The following is a 26,440-nucleotide window of genomic DNA, read 5'->3' as shown; positions in this document are numbered from 1 at the left end:
GCTGGCCACCGTCGCCAGCTCTCGCAGTTACCTTTCTGAGCTCCTCCAGCCCCAAGCACACTGTCCTAGCCTCTCCCTGCTAACCCCTAGTGAATGTTTGGACTAACTGCCCCCCACCCCCACGGCTGACAGTATCATACAATAATGAGAGGCCTACTGGTTTTTGAAAATTACTTGCAGAGGATATTTTCTATTCTGGCTGTTTGTCACACATAGAAGTTTGCTTGGGCTTATCTCAGGTGAGACCTAGGGTCCTTCTGTAAGTGGCTGTCTGGCACATGATGAAAATAATAACTGAATCAAGACCACAGGAGAGCTAGCTGGAAATGTGTACCCCAAGATTCTGAATCTTCACTTTGTACCTCCTCCTCTTACTCTTCTTAGACATGCATGAGTCTTTTATAAGTTCTAATAATGATATTTTTGAAATACCCTGTGGCATTTCTATTCCAAACTCAATTTGTTTTTAACCAGGTTTCCTATTTTGAGATCTACTTGGACAAAATAAGGGACTTACTCGATGGTGAGTAACCTGAGTGCTTGTCCTTTGTTTGTTCTGTAACAAATAAAAGTCCAGGGAGGTTGAAATGATTTATAACACTTCTGTTTAAGGAATTAATGAAAACTTATAGAGATATTCTATTGCCTTCAGGCTACATGTTCATTCTCAGCAAAGGCTGAAACTTGCATATTGCAAAGAGATTAGATTTGCCTATCTTCTGTAACAATTTCTATTTTTCCTCCAATATAGGGTCTTTAACTTTTCTTTTCTTCTTTGTATGTCGTCATTGTCATCTCTATAGTATCCAAGACCAATCTGGCTGTTCACGAAGATAAAAACAGAGTCCCATATGTAAAGGTATGAGGAAGACTTGATTGGTGATTCAGTTGAATTCTTTTCAGTCACTGTCATCATAATTGTTATATAAAATGCCCAGAATATTGTCTGTTAAAGACATTTAGATATTTAATCATGGGAGGTGGGGTGCGAGAAGAAAAATAAAATAAAAAAATAAAAAAGAATAGATATTTAATCATGCTCCTTATATTTAATATTCATCTGGTTAAAAAAATTGACATTTAATTTCTTCAGTTTTATCTTTTCTTTATGTAAATTACTATTTAAATATTATTATTTAATATTATTCACATTTAAAGAGGCTTCAGTATTAAGCTCGATAGTTTATACTTTGCAGTTAGGGGAAGCCCATTATAGCCTTATGCCTGGAACTTCAAAGTGCCTGGTATCGGTAGCTAAAATGGTAAATAAATAAACATGGAAGGCAAAGCAAAACTTCATTTATTTCTTTTCTTATTGACTTTCTTTTTTTTTTTTAAATAACTTTTTTATATTGGAGTAATTTTAGATTTACAGAATAGTTGCAAAGAGAGTACAGAGAGTTCCCATACACTTTCCTCAGCTTTCTCTAATGTGAGCATCTGACAGAAGCACACAGTGCCTTTGTCACAACTCAGAAATCGATAGTGGTACAGTACTATTAACTAACCACAGACTTCATTCAGATTTCACCAATTTTTCCACTAATGTTTTTTTTCTGTTCCAAGATCCAACATAATATAGTGCATTTAGTTAGGAGTCTTTTGATAAACAACGGTTCTTCATTTTAATAGTTAAATTTACCTACATTTTCTTTTTTTTTTTGAGACAGAGTCTTGCTGTGTTGCCCAGGCTAGAGTGAGTGCCGTGGCGTCAGCCTAGCTCACAGCAACCTCAAACTCCTGGGCTTAACCGATCCTACTGCCTCAGCCTCCTGAGTAGCTGGGACTACAGGCATGTGCCACATGCCCAGCTAATTTTTTCTATATATATATATATATTTTAGTTGGCCAGATAATTGCTTTCTATTTTTAGTAGAGACGGGGTCTCGCTCTTGCTGAGGCTGGTCTCGAACTTCTGACCTCGAGCAATCCACCCGCCTCGGCCTCCCAGAGTGCTAGGATTACAGGCGAGAGCCACCACGCCTGGCCTACATTTTCTTTCTATAGATAATGTTTTCTGTGTTTACTCTCATTGATTTTGTCTCTTTAAAGTGTTGCTGTTGAGTATGAATATGTACTCAAAAACCTAGGCACGGTTGGCATTTCTTTTTTGTTTTATTCCTGGGTTTCCTAGTGCTTGCTCAGACTTCTCTTTAATGTAGAATTCAAGCCCTAGGCAAGGAGGAAAAGTGGTTGGATCGACATTGCAGCCTTTCTATTTATCCGCACCTCTAGAAGAGAAATGGGAAAACGTTTAGGTCTTTCAAAATGTTGCTTTTCAGTTCTTTTCATGGTGAACCTGAACTGACTCTCTTCCAGGGCTGCACCGAGCGGTTTGTGTCGAGCCCTGAGGAGGTCATGGACGTGATAGATGAAGGCAAAGCAAACCGACACGTGGCTGTAACAAGTAAGCACGGTGGTGGGGTCTCCTTCCCTGGAACTTAGGGTAGAAGAGTCTGCCTAGAGACCAGGAGGGGGGAATGAGGAACAGATGAAAGCATGCATGGGAAGGCGGCTGGGAGCAGCGCCCACACACAGGCTCCTGGCTACGTGCAGCACGAGTGTGTCGAGGCAGGTCCTGGGAAAAAGGCGCCTTCTGCTGTCCACAGTACTCTGAGGTCTCAGAAATGTTGGGTGAGACACTCTGGACCCTGATAATAGCCTAAGCCTGAACATTGGAGAAAACAACCAGCCACCCAAAGGGAGGGAAAAAAAAGTAAGCTTCTAAGTTTATTTTATTTCAACCATGTTCTTGTTCAGGTTAAAAAAAAAATCCAAACCCAACAAATTCTACATGGCAGTCATACATGTGGGAGGAAACCGTGTTTGGTTTCTGCCCTCTGTAAAAGAGGAAAAGAAAGGCAAGAAGGAAGTCAGAAGAGGAACTGGGAGCTTTAGGGCAAGGGCTTCGACGTGGTGTCAGTAGCAGATGTGTGCAGATCCGCTGGCGCGCACCCCCGTTCTCGCTCAGCCTGTGCATCTCGGGGAAGCAGCGCATATGGGATTCGAGCAGCAGGGGGTCCGTGAAAGATTGGGGTTGCCTTTCTTACTCAGAGGGATGCTGAGAGTGAGTTCATGTGAAGCAGTGAAAACTAAGAGTTTCTTGCTTAGGGGAGAGGAAAAAGTCTGGGGAGAATGTGTGGACTGTGCGATACTAGGTTCCTATGTTCAAGGTGCTGACCTTGAGAAACAGGGGTATCTGTTGGACCACCCAGGATTGAGAAGCCCTGGGGAGGTGGATTTTGACTTCCCACAACAACTCTTTAACCCTTATAGCTGCCCCAAGGGAAGCAGTGAGTTCACTGTCATGTTGTGGAGGAGATTCTAGCATTGGTCGGTCGACAGATCTAGGCTCTATGTCTCTTCCACCTGAGTTCTGTGATTCTGTGATCCAGAGCTGTAATTCTCAGCCTTTTCTCTACCCCAACGATGTATCAGATGATATTCATATATGTGGTGAATTTCGTAGGTGAGCCTGGACTTCTGTATATGGTATAGGTCAAACTCCTTTCTTTCCTGCTTACCACACACACACATACGTGAAAGGATATGAGACTGATGTTTTTATGGTAGTAGCATTTGTTATTTATAAAGAAGTTATTCACTCTGTTTCTTAAGCTATTTTTAGTCAAAAATTATTCATGGCATACCTGACAACCCATTTTGTCCCCTTGGTTTGAACTGCCAGTCTAGAACATTGTTATTATTCTTACCATTCTGGTAAGGTTTTATGTTATGGTTGTTATTGTTGTGAAATATACATAACATAAAGTTTACCATATTAACCATTTTTAACTGTACAGTTCTGTGACCTTAAGTACATTCACACTGTGCATAACATCACCACCATCCATCTCCAGAACTTTTCTGTCTTCCCCAACTGAAACTTTGTACCTATTAAACACCATTCTTTTTCCCCAACCACCACTCTACTTTCTGTTTGTATGAATTTGACTACTTTAGGTACCCTGTGTAAGTGGAATCATGTTTGTCCTTTTGTAACTTGCTTATTTCACTTAGCATAATGTCCTTAAGTTTCATCCGTATTGTAGCATGTGTCCTTTCTTTTTAAGGCCAACTAATATTCCATTGTGTGTGTGTATATATATATATATATATATATATATATACACATACACACGCATACACACACATAAACACACATACACACTGCATTTTGTTTATTCATTTGTCTATCATGGACACTTGGGTTGCTTCCACTGTTTGGCTATTGTGAATAATGCTACTGTGAACATAGGTGTACAAATGTCTATTTGAGTACCTGATTTTAATTCTTTTGGGTATATTTGCAGAAGTGGAATTGCTGGATCATTTGGTGATGATTGTACTTTCAATTTTTTGAGGAACCACAATACTATTTTCCATAGTAGCTGTACCATGTACATTCCCAGCAACAGTGCACAAGAGTTTCAATTTCTCCACATCCTTGCTGACTTGCTATTTTATTTAATTTTATTTGTTTTTTGATAATAGCCATCCTAATGGGTGTGAAATGCTCTCGTTGTGGTTTTGATTTGCATTTGCCTAATGATTAGTGATGTTGAGCATCTTTTCATGTGCTTATAGGCCATTTGTGTACCTTCTTTGAGAAATGTCTATTCAGGTTCTTTACCCATTTTTTAGTGAGGTTGTTTGGTTTTTTTGGTGCCAATTTGTAGGAGTTCTCTATATATTCTGGGTATCAATCTCTTGACAGATATATGATTTGCATGTATTTTCTCCTATTCCATGGGCTGCCTTTTCACTCCATGGGTAATGTCTTTTGATGCACAAAGGTTTTTAATTTTGGTGAAGTATCTATTTTTTCTTTTGTTGCCTGTGCTTTTGTTGTCATATCCCCCCCAAAAAAAAATCACTACCAAATCCAATGTTGTAAAGCTTTTCTCCTATGTTTTCTTCTAAGAGTTTTATAGTTTTAGCTTTTAAGCTTAGGTCTTTAATCCTTTCTGAGTTAATGTTTGCATATGGTCTGAGGTGAGGGTCTGACTTCTTTATTTTTTACATGTAGCTATCCAGTTTTCCTGACACTGTTTGCTGAAAAGACTATTCCTTTCCCACTGAATGGTCTTGACACTCTTGTTGAAAATTATTTCATCATATATGTGAGGGTTTATTTCTGGGCCCCCTATTCTATTGGTTTAAATATCTGTCTTATACCAATACCACACTATTTTGATTACTGTAGCTTTATAGTAACTTTTGAAATCAGTAACATGAAACCTTCAACTTTGTTCCTATTTTTCAAGATTGTTTTGGCTATTTGGGATTCCTTGAGATTCCATATGAACTTCAGGATGGATTTTTCTGTTTCTGCACAAAATGTCATTGAAATTTGATAGAGATTACATGGAATTTGTAGACTGCTTTGAGTAGTGTTGATATCTTAACAATATTAAGTCTTTCAATCCATCTATTTGTGTCTAATATCTTTTAACAACATTTTGTAGTTTTCAGTTTACAAGTCTTTCACTTCGTTGGCTAAGTTTATACCCTAAGTATTTTGTTCTTTATATCATTATTGTAAATGAAGTTATTTTCTTAATTTCCTTTTGGATTGTTCATTGTTATAATAGTATATAGAAATGTCACTGATTTTTACATGTTGATTTTCTATCTTGCAGTTTTGCTGAATTCATTTATTAGTTTTAACAGTTTTTTTTTTTTTAAATGGAATCTTTAGGGCTTTTTATATGTAATTTGGTAAGATGGTGTTGAGAAAGAATTGCTGCCATGGGTTGAATGAGACAGTCACTGGGGTCTCTGTCTGCCTGGTGGACAAAGACCAGGGCTCGAAAGGATTTTTATTTCTAGTACCCCGTCCTAATGAAGCATATTTAATCTTTGAGACCTTCTCTGCAGTTAGCATGGGTTATAGAAGAAGTGTATCCCTTAATCCTTCCTTGAGAAAGTGTTAATCCTTCCTTAAGAAAGCTTATGATGTTACTGATAAGGTAAGGCTTACACGCATGGCTAAGATTGAGTACATCATATACTAATCATGATGAGAAAGTCTGAAGAATTTGAAGGGAGGCAGGGAGGAAGCTGTGAGTTCTTCAAGGAGAGAGTCAGGTTGGGGTAGGATTTTGGAGGATGGGGGTTCAGGCAGAGTTAGAGAATCTGTTATCTTAAACTGTTGACTAACATTTTTAGATTAATTTCTTTACTACTTGAAGACATTTTACAATCTTTTGTTTCTAGAATGAACATTGTTTTTAAGAAGAAACAGTGGTCTTGGATAATTTTAAAAATTGGCTGGACTTACTTCAAAGAAATGAAGCTACTAGGCATGATTTGCTGTCCTTTTCGGATGAGAGATTTGCTACCCAAATTTACATGTTCTTTGTAGAGCAGTAAACTGTTTTCCTTTTCAGACATGAATGAACACAGCTCTAGAAGTCACAGTATCTTCCTGATTAATATTAAACAAGAGAATGTAGAGACTGAAAAAAAACTCAGTGGGAAGCTTTATTTGGTTGATTTGGCTGGGAGCGAAAAGGTAATTGGTTCTTTATTTGTATTATCTATAATTTTCTCCTGTTACTTGCTTCAAAGTGCAATGGTATAATTTTTATGCCTTTCTATTCCCTAGTTTGAAAGAGCTTTTAAGGTTTCTGATGTTGTGCCAAGGTATTATTAAATTTAACCTTTCTTCCCTGCTTCCTCTGCCAGTGCTGAAGTCCCCTGTTCGTGTCACAGGCAGGTGCTTTGAATGCTAACTCTGGTTTATCCCCCATAGGCCCTGATGATGGTGTTAGGCAAGTGTCGGTCTAACTTAGCCTGGCAAAGTCAGCTGCACAAATGTGGGAGGGACATGAACTTCTGAGAAAAGGGAAAATCCCCTTGTATCAGACCCAAATAGGTCAGGAAAGAGCTCTGCCATTGGAGTGTGGCAGTCCTGCCTCTGCAGGTTTGTTTTACTGATAGAACATCTGGAACCCGGGACTCTCCCCGCATTCCCTGGTTCTCCGAGCCCAGCCGTAGGCATGGGCTGACTGGCTCATGTAGGTGGCCTTGGTATCTTCAGCCTATGAGGTCTTTTAGCTATAAGCCCTGACCCTTCTCTGGTTTTATCATGACTCTCTTTGGGCATCTGAACCCTGTCCCATGCCCTTGCAGGCACTGGCTGTGGCCATATTCCAGAACAAATAGGCTTCCTAGCACCTCCAGCCTGCCCCTACCGGCCTCACTTCCCTAGCACCAGTGGAGGATCCTGCTGCCACACCCCACACACCTTGCTCTGTGATGTCGCCCCAGGCACTGAACCCCCTTGGGCAACATCACAGAGCAAGTCCATGTGCACAGTGCCCTCTGGCTTCCATCATCACTGACATCATGCAGATTGTCCCCATTAGGGCCAGCCTTGAAGCTTGGTCAACCTCCCTAACTATGTAATTGGTCCCCACTCACTGCACGGTACCACTGAGTTCCTGTACACCAAGTTATGGCCACTTACATTGGTGTAAGTAATGGTTATTTGGATTGTCCTGTCTCGTGCATTTGTGAAACCGTGAGCAGAAAGTCATCTGGATATTTCTGGTTTGGAATCTAAAATTTTATTGGTGTGGGCTTGTAACTTCAGTTAAACACTCAACAGAATGGAAATAACAGAGCAGTGTTGTTTAGTTCTAGAGTGACCGTTAACGGCCACGGCTTTATGTTGTGCCACGCACAGTCGGTGCAGAGAGCCCATGTGGCCCCTTCACTCTTGCCAAGCACAGAGAAGAGTATTTGGAGCCTGAATAAACCGGGAAACTGCTTAACGCTGGGATGAAGGCTTGTCTTTGCACAGTGTTGGTGGTTATTGCTAATAATACATATGGGATGTTTAAAATTGTGTCCTTCATATAATTTCTTTTGTTCACATCTGCTTTCCTTTGCCCTAGATGTGTCCACATGAATGTATCAGTGTAATCTTATAGAAGAACTCTGGGATTTAGTTCTCATCTCCCCTAAATGACATTCTTCCCTTAGGCTCACAATCTGACATCTCTGAGGCTCAGTTTCCTTGTCTGTAAAAGGAAGGTGATAGATAGTACCTGCCTCGTATATTTCATGGAGTTAAGATGCTCAAATATGAAAGCATCTTAAAAAAAGCACCATGTGAATAGACTGTTACTATTTGTAGCCCATTGGCTTCCTGGTTTCTGTACCGCACACACAATTCCGAGAGATAAGCATCTATCCTATTTGAACAAACCTCTGCCTGGATGCACATGCATCTCTGTCGTCAGGAGTTTCTCCTTTATATGTGACTGAAATCTATCTTTGCACAGTTTAAAATTATTTCCTCCCTTTCCTTTCTTCAGACAGCAGCTGCTTACCCCGCATCGTTTGTCCAGCCAGCAGAGACATGAATCACGTTGAGTCCCCTTTTTTCGTAGCATCTGTAAACTACCCTCTACAAGAGCTAATGCTGTAAATTTGAAATTACCAGTAATAACACAGCAGAGGAGGAACCATGCATGGTCCCTCTGGCTGCAGAGAAAAAAAGACAAATCTACTTTTCATGTCTCTCCAATTTTTTTGCTTTTTGGAGATTGTTCTTTTTCCCCCTCAGTATAGGAATAAGTAGGGAAGAAATGGAGTCTGGTTTACCAACCCCACTACCTTCAGTCCTTTGCCTGAACTTGGAGCTCATGATGTACATTTTCCCAGCACGCCCATCCACTGTGGCTCAGAACAGCATTTTCTCCTAAGGCTTCCCTCTGGGCTCCCGATGTGGCTCAGTCTCCCAGGTCCCAAGCCTGCCCACAGTGACAGCACTTCTGGAGCCTGGTTCCCCTGCATGAATGTCCCCTGGAGAAGCATATGCAGCTCCACCATTGGAAGCATTTTAACCATTCCATTAAAACCTAATTGAGAGGAAAATGATAGCAGGAGAGACCAAATCCCTAGCCTCATGCATGAGGGACGTTTTTATCAATGTGGTTCTTATCTACTTTTAGTTTTCCTTGCTTTCCAGGAAGCTCTCCCCCTTTGCCTTGTGTGAATTTGAATTTTCTGCCGGGTGCTTCTGCTGTCTTGTGCAGCTCACTGCTTTCTCTTCTCTCTGGTAGGTCAGCAAAACTGGTGCCGAGGGAGCTGTTCTCGACGAAGCTAAAAATATCAATAAGTCTTTGTCTGCTCTTGGAAATGTGATCTCTGCCTTGGCAGAAGGGACAGTAAGTGATCCTGCCTCCATCTATTAAATCATATTATGAGAAGCTGCCTTTAGGGTCCTCATGGTCCCTTTGCCACACACCTCAGAGGTTGGTTTGTTTTCTGTTTGGAAAAGGACAGAGGGATCCCTGGCATTGGATGCCTACTTGCTGGGAGATCTGGTCCATTAAGAAGTGTGAATGGTGATGCTAATTTCCTATGACCCAGGTTGCAGAATGGGTATTCTAAACTTTGGCAAGATCCAAAGACCTGGCCACAAATGCATGTTTCTAAGTCTCAATGTCTCTGTCCCTGACTTGCTCACCTCTGTGTTTTTACTTTGAATGGGCTGTCAAAACCAATATATTTTCTTTTCCTAAATAGAAAACACATGTTCCATACCGGGACAGCAAGATGACTCGGATTCTCCAGGACTCTCTGGGCGGGAACTGCAGAACCACCATTGTCATTTGCTGTTCTCCTTCTGTCTTCAATGAGGCTGAGACCAAGTCCACGCTGATGTTTGGACAGAGGTGTGTGTGGTCTCTCGGGACCTGTGCTCTGTGCTACGTCTTAGGTCTTAAGAGTGAGTGGCAAGGGGTTGGTGTCAGAGTAATAGAGTGAGGGTCAAGCAGCCTGTTACGAAATTGCCTCTAGCAGGTGATCTGAGAGGCATCATTTATTAAGGCCAAAGGAATAATTAGGTTTTAAAATAGTGGACAAGAATATGCCAAAGATATAATGTTTAAAAAAACAAAACAGGTTGGGCACGGTGGCTCACACCTGTAATCCTAGCACTTTGGGAGGCTGAGGCGGGAGGATAGCTCGAGGTCAGGAGTTCGAGACCAGCCTGAGCAAGAGCGAGACCCCGTCTCTACTAAAAAAAAAATAGAAAGAAATGATTTGGACAGTTAAAAAATATACATATAGAAAAAATTAGCCAGCCATGATGGCGCATGCCTGTAGTCCCAGCTACTTGGGAGGCTGAGGCAGTAGGATTGCTTGAGCCCAGGAGTTTGAGGTTGCTGTGAGCTAGGCTGACGCCATGGCACTCTAGCCTGGGCAACAGAGTGAGACTCTGTCTCAAAAAAAAAAAGGCAAAATACCCAAACTTATTACAGAGGTAATCGTTGTTAATGCAATGGAGTATTGCTTTGATTCTTCATGGAATTGAAGTCTAACTTTTAGGTTCGTATGATTTCAAGTGTATAAATCTCAAGATTGATCACTACCTTTAACTCTAATATTTGGGATCCATTGGAAAGGTGCTGATTAAACAACCTGAAACTTGGGTGAATACAGAGTAGTGTATAGACAGAAAAGGGGGAAGGAATCCTTACTAGCCCTGGGAGTAGGAGGTACGAAATGTCTGTTGAGGAAAAGGGTGGATGACAGCCATCTTCTTACCTTCAAAATGCCCAAACGAGACTTCTAGATCCCTGAGAAGTGTTCATAGGTGGGCAGCAGGGACAACGCAGTAATCCTAAAGCACCCTTTCCCTGTGTGGGTTGGTTCACACCTTCCTTTCCTTTCTTGCCATTTTCTTTTTCACCTGCCCCCTGCCACTGCTCAAGGCCTGACCTCCTTCTGTCTTGTTTCCTCAGTCCCAGTGTCTAAGCCCCATCCTCTCAGCCACGGGCACCTCAATGTTAGTTCCCAGAGTGCCTGGGGTGCTGTGGATTTGGGTGACCTGAGCATCTTCAGTGCTCAACAGGCCGAGCTTGGAGCTGAGACTGGAAGATGTGGATTCTGTTGCTACCATTCCATTCAATTCTGAATAATCATGGGGGCTTCAGACAAGTCACCAGTTCTCGGTGGGCTTTAGCTGCCTCATTTGTAAATGGGGGCACAGGGCGCTCCCCAGCTTTCCTCCTGGGAGTGTGTGTTGTGTGGTTATGACTGAGAAATAGTTTAAGATGCCTGGAGAAAGGACAGATGGGGGTGGGCATTCTGTATGGGAGACTATTACGGCTTGTTTAAACTGCATTAAGCCCCAGTCATTTCCTGAGCCCTCAACAGAACATAGAATTATGCAGTTGCGGCACCTGTGGGATGTCTAAATAAATAATAATTACACTGAAATGTTGTAGAACTAATAAATCTTTTTAACTGGATTTGGGTCCTTTACTTCCTCCCAAATCATTTCCTTGATTAGCCAAATGCTCAGGTCAATGGGGTTGCGGTAGGATAATACCTACTTTCCTCAAGGATCCCAGGATACCTATAAACCAGCGTCTGCTTACAGGGGACAAGAATGTATCCTGCCCAGTGTCTTAAACTTAAGCTTTAACAATTTCTTCTTAAAACATGTTTGAGCAAACCAATTCCAAATAACACTTACAAAGGAAATATCTCTTTAAGAAAAAGTCCTCGCCTACAAAGCAGACATATTTTGGATCTTTGCAAGCCAGAGTCACCCTGGGGCATTGGGTTATCTGTCTCAAGGTTGCTGTTGTTAGTGGGTGTTTGCAGCTGCCTACAGGAAGCATTTTAGGTGCCAGTTCAAATGATTATTTTCTTCCTTTGATCTTAGTCTATCAGCATCATCATCATTATCACTAACACTGTTTTTAGTGCTTGCTGTGTGTCCGGCATGTCGGAATCCTCCTAGCAATTCTAGCAGGTAGGCACTACCTCACCTTTGTGTGGAGGATGCGATTGAGACTTAGGCTCAAAGCCATTGGGTACCATACCCAAGACCATACATCCAGCAAATGACCAAACATGTAGAATGTCATAGGATGCAAACCGTGTTGTTTGACCCACAGCCTCAGGAACCTTCGTGAGTAACCTGCAGTGGCTGAGCACAGCCTCTGGGTCAGTAAACCCAAAATCGGAACCAAGTTCTGCTCCTGACCCATTCTCTCCTTTATTTCTCTCTGGGCCTCAGTCTTCTTGCCTATAGAAAGGGAGATAATAATGCCTACTTTCAAGAATTGTTGGGAGGATTATATGAGTTGCTTCAGTTTTTACTAAGCACAGGGCTGGCATTGTAGCGGGCTATCTGTGATTGTAAGTTCCACTTTTGCTCTCTCTTAAACAGCCTGGCAGCATTGAGGCCTGGGGAGGTCACAGCAGTGGATGAGACTTGACGGACTATAATGCACTGTAGGAGACAGCACTGCAGTTAAGGGACAGGACTGAATGAAGTAGAATTAGAGTTACATTTTTTGAATGAACAAATAAAGAAATATTGCTGATAATTTGGGCTTCCAGGAAATAGAAAGTAATGTCGGTTATGTATTCAGAGGAAATAGGTTGGTCTGCATTCTGTTATCAGTCATCTAGATTCTGAGCTTCAGAACGGCAGGGAGCGAGTTTGTCATTGGCTTCAGTTTCCCACCAAGTACTCAGCACAACTGGTTCACAATAGGTGGTCAGTTGGTGAGTGCTTATCAAATGAATGAACAGATGAACCTAAAGCTTATTGTGTAGGATTCTTGAAGCATTAGTGCAGTTGCTGAACTGCGACACCATGATGCCTACAAGTTTGGTTGAGTTTGGATCTGGTTTGCTTTCCAGTCTATAACTGGAAATGTGTGAGGTTTTGTCCCTTTCCCTCTGTCCTGGAGTTAGTTAATGGATTCTTCAAGGACACTGAGCTACTCTATGGGGCCATTACCTGCTGTATTGTTAAATATACTCATTGAACCCAATTACACAGCAGACACGCTTCTGAACACCGGATTAGACATGGTATGTGATAGCTAATGAGATTAAGCACTTTGAACTCAGAGAAGACTGCCGGGCACATCCCAAATTCAGTGTAACGAGTGTTCATTATATTCTTTATTGCAGGAGTGGCCAAACCTTAGGGCAGCAAAAGATTCCTCAGTTATTCCTATGAGGTTCTCTCAAGGACATGAAGAAAGTACATGTTTGTTGCTAGGCTAGACTGTATTGATGCTCTGAATAAAACAAAGTGTGGACTTTGAAGCAGCAAGTCTGCGGCTGCCTGAGGGTGCCCTACCAAGAGTCCTGTTAGTGCTCTTCAGGATTCTAGATTAGGTATTGCAATTTAAAGGGAAAAATTCACCATGTCTGTTTCTCAGTTTCCCTGATAAATTCTGGCTCTTTTCTTCATTCAGGCTTGTCCCTTTTAGTCCCCTGAGTGCCCAATATTGTGCTAACAGAGAAGTAAAAGCCATCTTCTGTGCTCTCAATAAGCTTTTAATCTAGTTGAGGAGGCAGCACTTGAATTCTTAGACAGTAGAGTCAAAAAGCTGGGCTCAAACTAGAGGACTTTCTTTGAGTTTTTTTTTTCCTTCTGGTTTCCAGCAGTCTATCTTTTTGTCTTTAATTACTCATCCAAAGTACTTGTACAGCACTATTTGAAAAAGATATTTACAAGTTTTAGAAGTGTGAACTCAAATCACCCAATTATCTTGGAAGCCTATTTAGTGTACCTTGATTTGGGGTGGTAAGGAAGGGAAAAGGAGCCCCGAGGGGGCAGACCAGTGCGGTTAGGAAGGCCTGACTCAGCACTTCTTTGGCGCCAAGAGTTTTGATTGATCCAGCATGAATAATTCAAAGGCTGTATTTTTATGTTGAATATGGAAGGCGAATTGATATCTTAGGGAAAGTAATATTCTTTTTTCTTTTCCTAATGTGCACTTTTTAAAAAAGAAAATCAAGCCATCATTTTAATTGTGCCATTTGCCTGTTTAGTGGCAGCTGGACTCAGCAGAGACAGAATAGTGTGTGTGTGCAAAATTCACATCACCAGGCCACGAGCACAGGCCACCTGCAGTGGAAGAGTGAACACTTTGGCCAAGGCAGACACTTGGCTTCACTTTTGACATAAAACCAAAAAGGACTTAAATCATTCCTGTTGGAGGGCCTTAATTTTGTCTCTTGGAGGGAAAGATGCTATGGCTGACATAAGTTTAACCAGATGCCAACTCTTCATTCATGTCACTTCTGAATGTTTCACAGGAGACTAGAGCTTTTAAAAGACAGAAAATTTTAATTTCTCCTTCCCTACCTCCCTCACTCGTAAGCAGGGAAATGGCCTCACCAGCACCTGGGAAGGCGCTTTGGAGCAGTGGTGTTTCCAGAAGGAGGTTTAGGTGTTTTATATGGGAACTAGGACTCAGAGCAGATCAGCAGATATGATGGTTGGTTTTATGTGTCAACTTGGCTGGGCCATACTGCCCAGTTATTTACTCAAACACTAATCTAGGTGTTGCTGTGAAGGTATTTTGTAGATGTGTTTAGCATCTATAATCAGTTGACTTTAAGTAAAGCAGATTACCTCAATAATGAGGGTGGGCTTCATCCACTCACTTGAAGGCCTCAATAGCAAAAGCAGAGGCTTCCCAAAGAAGAAATTCTGCCTCAAGACTGTAACATCAACTCCTGCCCGAGCTTCCAGCCAGGCCTGCCCTGTGGCTTTTAGACTTGCCACCCCCACAGTCACATGAGCCAATTTCTTTAAATAAATAAATAAGACTAAGATATGTCTTATATATGTAATAGGATCTTATTTATACAACGGGATATATAATATATTATCTCTGTCTCTATCTATCCATGTATCTCTCTCTCTTTACCTTTCTCGTATTGGTTTTGTTTCTCTGGAGAACCCTGACTGACAGAGAAGGGTGGTGGATGACCTGCCCGTCCTGCCTCTCAGGGGGAGAGGAGAGTCTCAGTCTCTCTCTCTCTCTCTCTCTCTCTGTCACACACACACACACACACACACACACACACACACACACACACACACACACACGACTCGCAGTGCAGAATCACACATTACAGATTTATTCTATGCACTGAAGGTGTGAGGTTGTCTAGAGCTCTTTATTCAAATGCCAGCACTATCCTGAACACCTGTGAGAGAAGGAAGGTGCTGAAACAAGAGGTAGGAAGTTACCAGGAATATCTTTCTGGTTCTTCCAGGGAGGCTACAGTCATTAGAAGAAACCGTACCTATACGTGATGCTCGTATCATTTAGAGCTGACCATGGCGGGGAAGTCTGAGTGCGGGAGACCACTGAAATCCGTGGGGAGGGATCCGTCAGAATGCAGAGTGACCTGAACCAGGGTTTCTAGGGCTTCTCCGCATTCAGGGAGGGCTTTGTTCAAGTGCCAGATTACGAAGATGCCTTCAGAGCGTCACCAGGTATGCGTGTTTATCTCGGTGGTGGAAATAGACACCCTTAGCAGTCCTAGAAGCCTGGGCATGTGATTCTGAACATGTAAACTGCAAAGTCAGTGACAGGAGGACTGAGCGGTGCAGGAAAGGAAATAGCAGAATGCTTGAGAATGGGGAGGTAGTTGCCCTCCTTCCACTCTTCAGCAGATGCCTGCGAGAATCTTTTCCGACTTAACTGTCTCTGTATTGCTATCTATGTGAAAGGTACACTGTGGCCTCTGCTCTTTGTCCACTGTGCTTGATCTGCCTTTTCCAAGGAGGGTTAACATGCATTAACTTTGAGGTCTTTTAAAACCTTGGTCCTAGTTTCCTCCCTGTAGGGAGAAGAGATTTTATGTCTGGGGAAAGCCTAGGTCATATATTATTTAAATGGTACTCAACTCCCTGAAAAAAGCCAAAGCAAAGAAAAACTGCAGAAGAGATACTCTGATAACGGCACTGTCACAATTTGGCTCATTTTTGCTAAGCCGGCCTTGTTCCTAGGTTATAAATTTAAGATTGAATTAAGGTTGCCTTTGGTTAGAATTTTGCTCAGTGCCTGCTATGGTTATAACTTGTGGAATAAGCATTTATATCTTTATACATCTTGGGTGCTGTGGTTGCAAAACCTAAGGGTTTTTAGAAGTGAAGACCCAAGACACTTTTGTGCTCCTTTGTGAATGGTCAGGCTACTTTGGATTAATCAAATGATATCACAGTTAGTTTGACCTTTAAAGGTGACGAGTGAGCTGTAAGTCAGTGGCTAGAATAGGCTCCTGTGGGTCATTGGCTTGTTTTTCTATATCAAAGAGGTAATGCCCCAGAACTATAAGGCTGGATGGCATCATAATTGTTCTACAGCTCCAACCCTATAGTTCTGAGACATCATCTCTTTGCTATAGAAAGAGCACTTCATAATTTCTGCTATCTTGTTGATTTTATGTCTCCCTGAAAGCTGCCTGAAATTCTTTTGGAAACAAGGCTGAACAGTAAAGGCACATGTGTGGGCATGTGCACAAGCCCCCCAGATCATGTCCATAGGCAGCCTCGTGCCTGGGATCTGTGTTGATTCACTGTGTCTGAGAGTCTGGGGATGACGCTGCTTAGTGTGATCACAGCCAGGAAGTATGTGGCAAGTACCAAAAATAAAAGAGCCAAGAATGTGAAGGCCTTTTGACGTGCTCTAAAGTGGACAAGACAAAAACCAAAACAAAAGAGGACTGCTCTGATGGCAGCTAAATATTAACAAAGGAGGAAAGTGAATTTTTTCCCCCTTTTTTTTTTTTTGCCTGAAATCACTTAGGTAAAATTAAGGAAACTTTTTAATGTCAAAATTAAATAGAAGCTAGTGACCATTAGACTTCTTTATTCTCTACATTTGCCAAAGTTCATGGTAAAAAGAAAAATAGATTATAGATATTCTACATCTTTTTCCTCTTGGTCTCCTAGAGGAGTTACATACTGAAACCCTCTTTATTCCACTTTGCAAGACTGTTTTCAACATCCTAGGTAGGAGAATATTTGTTCTATTAAAAACAACAATAACAACAAACCTCTGGGCACAGAAATTTAATATTAGTAACTCTAGTTTTTTGCATGATCTGGAAGTTCTTATTAATATATCTGATTTGATTTCTTTCTAAATCAGTTTATTTTTCTTCACCCATTTTTATTGAACACAACATACATATAGTCAAATGCATAAGCTTAAGTGTACAACTCATAAATTTTTACAAAGGAATATACACATGTCACCACCACCCAGCATGTTAGAAGCCTCTCTCTTCACCCCCTCAGTTAGTACCCAGATCTCAAGAGTAACTGTCATCCTGATTTCCATCAATATAGATTAATATTTCCTGTATTTGAATTTTACGTAAATGAAATCACACAGTCCTATTTTGTATCTGGCTTCTTTTAGGCAACACTGTGTCAGTGGAAGTCTTCTACATTGTTAGATGTAGTTGTGGTTTATTTTTCATAGTTACATAATATTCTATTATGTGAATGTAGCTTGTATATGTATCCATTCTGCTGTTGATGGATATTTGGATTGTTTTCATTTTGAGGCTGTTACAGATAAAGTTACTATGACTTGGTTATCACTTTGACTTTAGGTGAACATATGTTCTCATTTCTGTTGAGTAGAAGTGAAATTGCTAGGTCATAGGGCATGAGATATTCGTCTTTAGTAGCTACTACCAAACATTTTCCCAAAATGATAGTAATAATTCACTCTTTCTGGTAGCAGTTGAGTATCATGGTCACTGCTTATCCTAAAAAACAGTTGGCATTATCAGTTTTAAAATCTTTAGCCATTCTGTTGGATATGTAAGTGTATCTCATTGTAGTTTTAATTTGCATTTCCCTGATAGCTAGTGATGTTAAACACCATTTGGGGGGGTGGTTTATATTGGCACTTTTTTTATGAAGTGCCTGTTCAAGTCTCCCCAGTTTTGTTCTTGTTTCATTGCTTTATAGGAGGTATTCTGAGTAAGTCTTTTGTCAGGTACATGTATTTCATATATCTTCTTCCACTTTATGACTTGCCCTTTAACTCTCTTAATTGTGGCTTTTAATCAAGAGAGGTTTTTAGTGTTAATGAAGTCAAATTTAGTTTTTCTTTTATGTTCTATTGAAGAAATCTTTGCCTACCCCCAAGGTCTTGAAGATACTCTCCTGTATTTTTTCTAGAAGCTTTATTGTTTTACCTTTCACATTTATGCCTATGCTCTGTCTGGAACAGACTTTTTTATATGGTATTGATGGGGAGGGGATAAATTGCCCCTCTCCCCTAGCACTGTAATATTGAAAGGGTCGTCCTTCCCATTGTTCGGTTATGGGCACCTTTGTCATAAACTAGATAACTGTATATTTGAGTATCTGTTTCTGGACAATCCATTCTGTTTCTATTCTAAAGTTTCTGACTGCTTAATCAGTTTTAATTACTGTGGCTTTATAAGTATTGATAGTTAATTCTTTAACTTTGGCCTTCAAAATTGTCCTTTTTCATTTCTATTATAAATTTTAGAATCAGCTTCCCAATTTCTGTATATACACATAAACCTTTTAGGATTTGTTTTTTTTTATGGGGGGGGATTATTTTAAATCTATAGAAAAATTTTAAGAGAATTAACATCTTTCCCTTTCAATGTTGGCTGATTTCTTCATATTCTATGTTTAATGGATGTAAATGCCTCTCTGCTACATTTGGGGGTGAAGTCTAGGGGCCCAGCATGAGACATGGTTTCTCACTGTTGTTTGAGTTCCAGATGGGAGTTGGGTTGCATGTCTTTGTATACTACCCCCTGGATCTTCTCTGAGCATCTCTGTCCTGCTCTGTGCTCTGGGAGAGTAACTGGTTTAGACTACTACAGTGGGCTCCCTTGCGTCTGCCTTCCAGTTACGTTCAACCAGTGGGGAAGGAACATGGGCAGGCGATCAGGAGAGAAGAGAGTGAGGTCCAGGTATTTATTTTCTGGCTCTCTCCCTGTAGGGTCATTTGGGTTGACTGTGTCCCTGGACCAAAGGCTGTTACAGTTCCTGCCAGGCAATCTCTTCCTTCTAGCCCTCTCCCTCGGGGGCCCCTTTGGCTATGGGGGTAATAGCTTCCCCCATCACTAATGTGGGTACCACATTATCCCTTAGTATTCCCCATCACCTTTTCATACTTTTGTTAAACTCTACTGAAATTATAGAATTTGAGCAGGTCATCTGTTTCCTGCCCAGCCTGATTACTACAGAAGTGGAAGAAAAAGAATTTTCTGGGCAGCTTTTAAAAGAACTTTGAGAATGAGGACCCGTTTCAGCAGTGGTGATAACCTTGTGGAGTCTGCTCACAAAATATGCCTCTGGCTAAACCGAACTGAGTATAGCATAGAGGCTTTGTCTTGCTCTTTCTGGTGTCATTTGAAATTATCAAGGGACTCTTTATGGTTTAAAAAGTAAGATGATAGCCTCAAAGTATATCCTTAAATGTCCACAAGCATTTTAGCCATGAGTTATTTTCTACTTTCTGACTATTAAGTTGATAAAGGATGCTGCGTGTTTGTTCTGGTATCTTGAGAAACGTCCACAGCACCACCTGAGGATGTTAGAAGGAAAGGTGAGAGTGTCAAACTGGAATAGACTTTAAAGTGGTAATAAAATTGCTGCTATTTGAAATATTAGAGTTAATGCACTTCTGGGGACAGCAGCCCCAAGCTACAGTGAACTCAAGAGAATTATACTAATTTTTAAGTGGAGACTTGCATTGAAGTTGTTAAACTCATCTTTTGACAGTTGGGTTATTTAGTTGTCTGCATTAGGAATTAATTTTTGGAATGACATCTGTAACACTGGTGAGGACTGCTGAATTTCTTGCACTGAAATAGAAATCATGTCCAGAATGTCATTTGATGACAACAGTAATTAACCTGAATCACAAATCAGATTGTGCTGACAGTATAAGAACTGTCTGAAGTTTAAAATGAGAAAGTCATTCTTCTGAAAGTGCTTGCTAAAAAAATGAGAAAGTCAATGGCAAATAAAACAGGATATCACATATTCTGAAGTGAGGTTTTACCTCTTAAAAAGTAAGGAATAAGTGGAATTCTGCCATGATCAGTTTACTTTTTAATTGGACAAGGTTGCTTATGTGTTATTTCTGTGCATGTTGAGGTGAATCGTGTCTTTTGTTTTCAGTATCATCTAGTGCAGCTGCTGATTTGCTCTCGCCAGTTGCTCCTTTGAGTTATTGCCCAACTACCATCCATGTGGCATCACAACCCCCCCCAGCTAAGATCACACCATCTCTTATTCTAGAAGTGGCAAAGTGGTGGCCATTATACATGTTTGTTTATCCCACACATTATTTTAAAACATTTTTTAAAACTTGGAGATATAAATTTTTAAAATCTCCATCTCTGACTTTTCTTGAAAAATGGGATGACCTGAGAACAGTGGGCCCTCCACTCCTGCATGGTGACAATGGGCTGGGAAGGGGGCATGTGCTCAGCAGAGAACCATGATGTCACCTGGCCAGCCTCACTCGGTTATGTGCCACACCTGGCCTACGAGGCATGTGTTGATGTGTGTTCAACACATCAGGGATGGTTCTAGGTACCAAATGTGAGGAGGAGAAATAATTGATTACATTACAATCTGTTTATGTATCATTGGTATAAGAAACCCCAAGCTCCAAGAGTCCAGAGACCTTGTCCATTTGTCTTGGCATGTCCCCAGTGTTTCATAAATGTGTACTGAACTGAAAGGAATCTCTCCTTTGGAAGAGAAATCTGGTGGGGTATGCAGGATGCATAGAGGAGGATGCTGAATGTCTGAAAAGGGTTATAACCATAAGGGGAGCTGAGAATATACACTAATATGGTGGCAAAGGGGACAGAGAAAGAGGTGACCCTGAGAGACAATCTGAATCATTGGATTTAGGGACTGATGGGATACGAGGGGGAAAGAAGAGGAAAAGTTTGTAACCTCAAGAAGTAACATTGCCATCCGGCCAGCTAGGAGGGTGGTGGGTGAAAGTCGCTGGATCCCTTCTACTTCCCCAGCCCCAACTTTTTGATATGTGAGGAATCTGAGGCCAACGTGTATTGGTTCAGTAATGCTAATAGCTACACTCAGAACTTTACCCTTCTATTTTTAATCCCAGAGCTAAGACCATCAAGAATACAGTCTCTGTGAACCTGGAACTGACGGCAGAAGAATGGAAAAAGAAATATGAAAAAGAGAAAGAGAAAAATAAAACATTGAAGAATGTTATCCAGCATCTGGAGATGGAGCTGAACAGGTGGAGGAACGGTAAGGAAGAATGGAGAGGAGGAACAGGGCATGAGTGTGTGCTTTCTTTTTCCTGTGACCTCACACCCTGGGAGACGCTTGGGCCCGTGAGGACGATGGCGGAGCTTGGTCCTGCCAAGCAGCCACCTGTGTGAACAGTCGGATGGCTTCTTATTCCCCAGCACAGGCCCTGCCCCCAGCACGTGGCCATACACAGTGTGAGGGTGGGCAAGTGACAGTTTGCAAGGTGGCCTTAATCCGTTTCCAGTGAGGTGCCCTCCGTCCATTCCTGCCATTCGCTCTGTAGCCCTGTTTGAGGTTTAGAGGACAGGGGCTGAGATTTTGTGGCTCACATTGCTTCTGATTAAATGAAAAATGTCATTGTCTCCTATGTGAGTTTTATCATTGATTTGGGGTTAAAAGTCACCTCTGGCAAATACTTGCTTTTTTTTTTTTTTTTTGCCTAACTCATCTTCATGCTCTGCTTCTTCAGAGCCAGAAATAGAGGGCTCCCGAAGGAGCTCTGTGCTAAAATGGAGACTTAAAGGCTTGGTTCGTGACTGCTTTTCCTTTTCCCCTGAAACAGTTCTCTTTGGTTTGTTCTACTAGGAGAAAATATCTCAGAGAACTGACGTGCAGTGGGTGGGTGGGTTGTGGGTGAGGTGTTAAGAGGGGTTTCCAGATCCAAGCGCAGACAGATTATTTTAGTGGTTTTAGCAGCATTGTGATGGAGGTTGGAAGGTAGAAGTCTATTTTTCTTTTTTTTTTTACTAAAATAAGGCAAGTTGGTGTGTGTGTAGGGAGATGGCGGATAGTTAGAAGTTGTTCTTCGGATCCTCTGCTGCCGCATGCCGTGTTTATGGTATATCAGGTGCTGCAGCAGACCTCGGCTTTGGCTAAGGGTAGGAGCCTGGGGCTGCTGTGCAGCATCTGCAGGTAACGCTGCCGGTTCGTAACTGCAGAGTGAGCAGCAGGTCGTCTTGTGATTATGTGTTCGCCACTGCTTCTTGCTAGTAAGGGTGAGGTGTCAATGAGCTACTGTTTAATAGAAAAACAATTACGTGGCAAACGAGAATTCAAGAGAGGTTCTAGAAATGACCTAGTAGCCTAAATAACATGATTCCTTTCTTTTCAGAAGGTTTTCTAGCTGCACACGTGTTTTGAAAGCTGCTAGAATAATTGAATAATTCAGCACCTGGGGCTGGTGGACGGTTCCTTGCAATTTGGCAGAAGTAGGAGGGTAGGGAGGAGTGGTTGCAAGGTGGGGAGCAGCCATATGAAGTTTTGTTTTATTTTTGGAGTCCTCAGTTCAGTTCTCTCCTGGGTGATCGGGACAGGGGACATTCAGTAAAGCCTTTTGGTAAAAGGCCAGGGGACTGGCCTTGGAAACATTGTGGAGTGGGCAATTAGCCTTGTTTTTTTCTATCCTTTTCCATCTCTTGCTGAGCTCTAATCTTCCAGCTCTCCTTCCCTCATCAAATGCTGTGCTCTGGGGTCTGCCCACTGCCTTGTTTGCCTGGCTCAGCCTCCTGCCGAGGGTCTTGTGGGCACCCTGCCCTGCTCTGGGCCTGTTCACTTGGCATCATTTTAACTGTGTGTCCCATTTCATACACCTTGCAAATCTACTCGGACATTTACTGTTTTCTACGTCCTCTTGGGCGAGATCCTACATAAGCCCTTATGGTTTCTGGCACATCAGTGGCTTTTAATAAATGTGTTTAGTAAACGTGTTGAATGCAGGTGCTGGCAGTTAAAGGGTGAGCAGTCAGAGTAGTCTCTGCCCTCAGCATGGTTTGAGGGGGGAGGTAGATGCCAGTCACCACCAGTAAACGCGTGATGGTCGTCTGTGCTGCATCCGAGGAGGGAAGGTCCAAGGTGCCTGGTTACTATAGCAGGGGGCTGAGAAGCCGGGAGGGCTTCCTAGAATAAGCAGCACCAAGAACAAGATCTGAGAAAAACAGCAGTTAGGGAGTGAAATAGGAGGTGTGAGGTGGGGGGAGGGGCGGTGCAGGTCCCTTTTACAATGGCCCCGAGTGGGGAGCAGGAAGGCCAGCGTGAGTGGTCGGGGTGGGAGCACTGGCCTGAGACATGCTGGGGTGGCCCGGAGCTCTCCGGTGCAGGGTCACACAGTCCTTGTTCAGGATTTTGATCATTATCTTGGAAGCAGAGAGGAGCATTCAAGGGTGTTAAGCCGCAGATCATATGATGGGATTTGCGTGTTTGAAGACCCCTTGGCTGTGTTGGAGAATGGACGGGAGGTGGGGGCGGGGGACCGGGAAAGAGGGTCTTCCAGACCAGAGATTATGGTAGTTGAATTGAGACAGGGCAGTGGAAAGGGAGAGGAATGGATGGACCTAGAGGTATTTAGGAGGAGAAATCAGGGTTTGGTGAGGAGTTGGCCGTGGGGGCAGGGAGGTGTCGAGGACGGCTCCTGTTTCTCTGGCTTGCCGAGTGAATCCTGGAGACTGGGCGTGCTGGAGAAGACCCCGACTGGGGGCGAGGGAGATGAGTTTGGGAGATTAGGGTGCCTGTGGAACATCCAGGGAGAAGTTTCAGATAAGAAGTTAGGTTCTGAGGGTCTGGAGCTCAGAGGAGCTGCCTGAGCTGGCGTCCTCCACCTTTAGGTAGTAATTGAAGGTGTGGTGGGGCGGGGTCCCCTGCTGACTCCGGAGAGAGGGGAGGGAGGAAGAGAAGAGGGAGAGCGTCTTGAGAACCTCCCTTCACACCCATCACCACGTCTTTGCTGTCTTTGCTGACCATGACGGCAGGGGGCGGGAGGGACCCTGCAGGGCCCTCCTTCCCCAAGCTAATGTTTGTATTTTAAAGGTGATTTTTCAGGAGGCTAAGTTCTTAAATGTGGAGAACCGACTCTAGTGATAAAAATTTCAGGCAGGAGGAAGGGTAGGGAAGGGGCCGTGCAGAGACGTGGAGTGGTCCTTTGGCCAGTTGGGAGTGCAGAGCTATTTCTAGGATTAAGTGTACATCTCACACGATATGCCAACGTACCTCCCATGGACAACAAACCAACCCCTGCTTTTTGTTATGTTCTGAGGCTGTGCATTTAATCCTCAAGTGGCCCTTGAGGTTTCAACAGGCTAGAAGACTCCCCCTAGCGGGTCAGTCTCTGGTACAGAGCAGCATCCTAACCGAGGGGGCCTGACTCCTAAGTTCATGCTCTTTCTGTTGTCTGTGCATCCTGCTAATAGAGCTAGCATGAGGGATTTGTGTGCAGGCCAGTTAGAGGAGTGTGAAAAGTACCACACCAGAAAAGGAAGGGACTGGAAACCCTTTGGTGCTGTCCCTGTGGGTCAGTCCTAATTCTTGGGAGCAGAAGTTAGGAGGGCATGGCTGGTGTGTGTAAACTGAGAGCTGGCGTTTCGAGAGGTAGAGAAGAGAAGAGGCAGTGCCTTCCACTAAAATCAGAGTAGAGGATAGTGCCAACTTTCTTTTGAAATTTGACATACACATTTGTTGTAAATGTACAGGAGGAGGCAGCTACTTAGTTCACTTCAACATTTCCTGGATATTGGAATCTCCACATTGCAATCTGAATGAGTTCAAGGGGCCTTGTCAGTTGTGTGCACCTTATCTGGGAAAGAGATTTATTTCCTTGCATGGTGTGTTTGTAATGTAAAAGTTTGGCTGCTATACTCCTGCTGCGGGAGAACAAGGAAAGAATATAGCAGAAAAGTGTGTGTGTGTGTGCGTGTGTGTGCACGCACGCATTGCTTGTGCTTCTCCTTACTTGCTGTTACATAGAATAAGGTAACAGTGCAAGAGAGTAGGACATCAACTGCAAATCAGGTGTAGGCAGGAAATAAGTGAAAGGAGGCACGTCTGGTCAAATTGGCAGCAACAGGACTGTGCCACAGGAGAGGGCATGCCCTGCCTCAAGTCATCCAAAAGTTGTGAAATACCATCCTATTACATGCCTAGAGGTTGGTCTCACCCCTCCTCCCTGCACTTCCACCTGTACTAATTTTCAACCCCCTGTAGTCTGATGGGTGCTATAGATTGAATGTTTGTGTCCCCCCACCGCAAATTAACATGTTGAAATCCTAACCCCCGAGGTGATGGTATTTGGAGGGGGTGCCTAGTGGTTAGATCCTGACGATGAATGGAATTAGTGCCCTTATAAGAGTTCCCAGAGAGCGTACTCTGGGAGGGTACAATGAGAAGAGGCCATCTGCAAACCCAGAAGAGGGCCCTCACCAGAACCCTACCATGCTGGCACTCCGATCTTGGACTTCCAGCCTCCAGAACTGTAAGAAATAAATTTCTCTTGTTTATGGGCCACCCCATCTATGGTATTTTGTTATAGCAGCTCCAGCGGAATGCAGGCGTGGCAGTTTTCTTCTCTGGGCACAGTTAGTTGAACCTCGATTCTCAAAATAAGGCCTGTGACTCGTAGCATGTTTACTACACCCAGCTTTGATTCATTTCTGACATTGCCATTCAGGCAGGATAGCTCTGAGTATGTGCATGGTGGTTCAAGGAGAGGCCACACTTTGTTTTTATAAAGGAAGGAATAAGGAGAGCCACCCACTGGCCTGGTTCAGTTCTCCAGTGTGCTAGTTGGGGTCCTTAGTTAGAGTGCAAGCTACAGGAATTGACCTTCCCTGGCTTAAACAAAAAGAAAACACACTAGAAGGATATGAGTGATTCCCAGAATCCAAATGACAGCTAAGGAACCGGGCTCAGACAGGCAGAAGCCAGGGCTGCTCCAGGGATACAGGCCACAGGAACAAATCAGCAGATCTCATCTGCAGCCACACCTGGAATGAATCCTCTCCAGATGTTTTTCCCTTCCTTGCATGATTATGTTGGAGATTCAGAGGCCCAGGATAGAAGTGGGAATACTGGGCTTGGTGGTGTGCCTTGGCCGGGAAAGGCAGGGCACGTGGATAAATTGTCCGATAAAGACTGCATACAATTTAGGGGGGTAATTCCTCAAAAGGAAGTTGAGGTGCTATTATGACAAAGGGGTGTTGAGTGGCTGAAAAGCAACAAATGTCCACCACAATCTACTAGTGACATCTTGTGGACTGTAATCGATTGCCGGTCTTTCTTCAAATCTAGGGGCTCTGTTGGCACTTTAGCCTCATGGAGATTTGTTCGGCGCCTGCTTGCTTAAGAACGGATAGATGGGGTGGGGCAGTTGCCAGAAAATGGAATTCTTTTTTAAAGCCCTATTGCTTTGTTGCTCGTATGTGTGGAAAAGACTCGAGCAATCCTGTATCTGGAGATAGATTTAGATAGCTGGATTCGGAGTGAATTACAGCTGCAGTTCACCCTGACCTTCCCCCCAATCCATCAAGAAAACTCTTGACAGGAGGATCGGGAGGGAGGGGTGAAGGCCGGGTG

General features: G+C 42.8%; 1 protein-coding gene across 1 annotated transcript in view; it reads left to right on the top strand.

Moving 5' to 3' along the window:
• KIF5C (kinesin family member 5C) overlaps positions 1 to 26,440 on the top strand; it is a 129,007-nt gene that overhangs the window by 63,048 nt on the left and 39,519 nt on the right. The window contains exons 5-11 of the mRNA XM_045558778.1: positions 475 to 523; positions 804 to 859; positions 2,320 to 2,407; positions 6,393 to 6,517; positions 9,078 to 9,182; positions 9,544 to 9,692; positions 20,949 to 21,097. Coding sequence (XP_045414734.1) covers positions 475 to 523; positions 804 to 859; positions 2,320 to 2,407; positions 6,393 to 6,517; positions 9,078 to 9,182; positions 9,544 to 9,692; positions 20,949 to 21,097 — 721 coding nt within the window. The remainder of the gene's footprint in view (positions 1 to 474; positions 524 to 803; positions 860 to 2,319; positions 2,408 to 6,392; positions 6,518 to 9,077; positions 9,183 to 9,543; positions 9,693 to 20,948; positions 21,098 to 26,440) is intronic.

Source organism: Lemur catta, chromosome 8, assembly GCF_020740605.2.
Source record: "Lemur catta isolate mLemCat1 chromosome 8, mLemCat1.pri, whole genome shotgun sequence".
Lineage (NCBI taxonomy): Eukaryota > Metazoa > Chordata > Mammalia > Primates > Lemuridae > Lemur > Lemur catta.
This window is presented reverse-complemented; position numbering and strand designations above follow the sequence as displayed.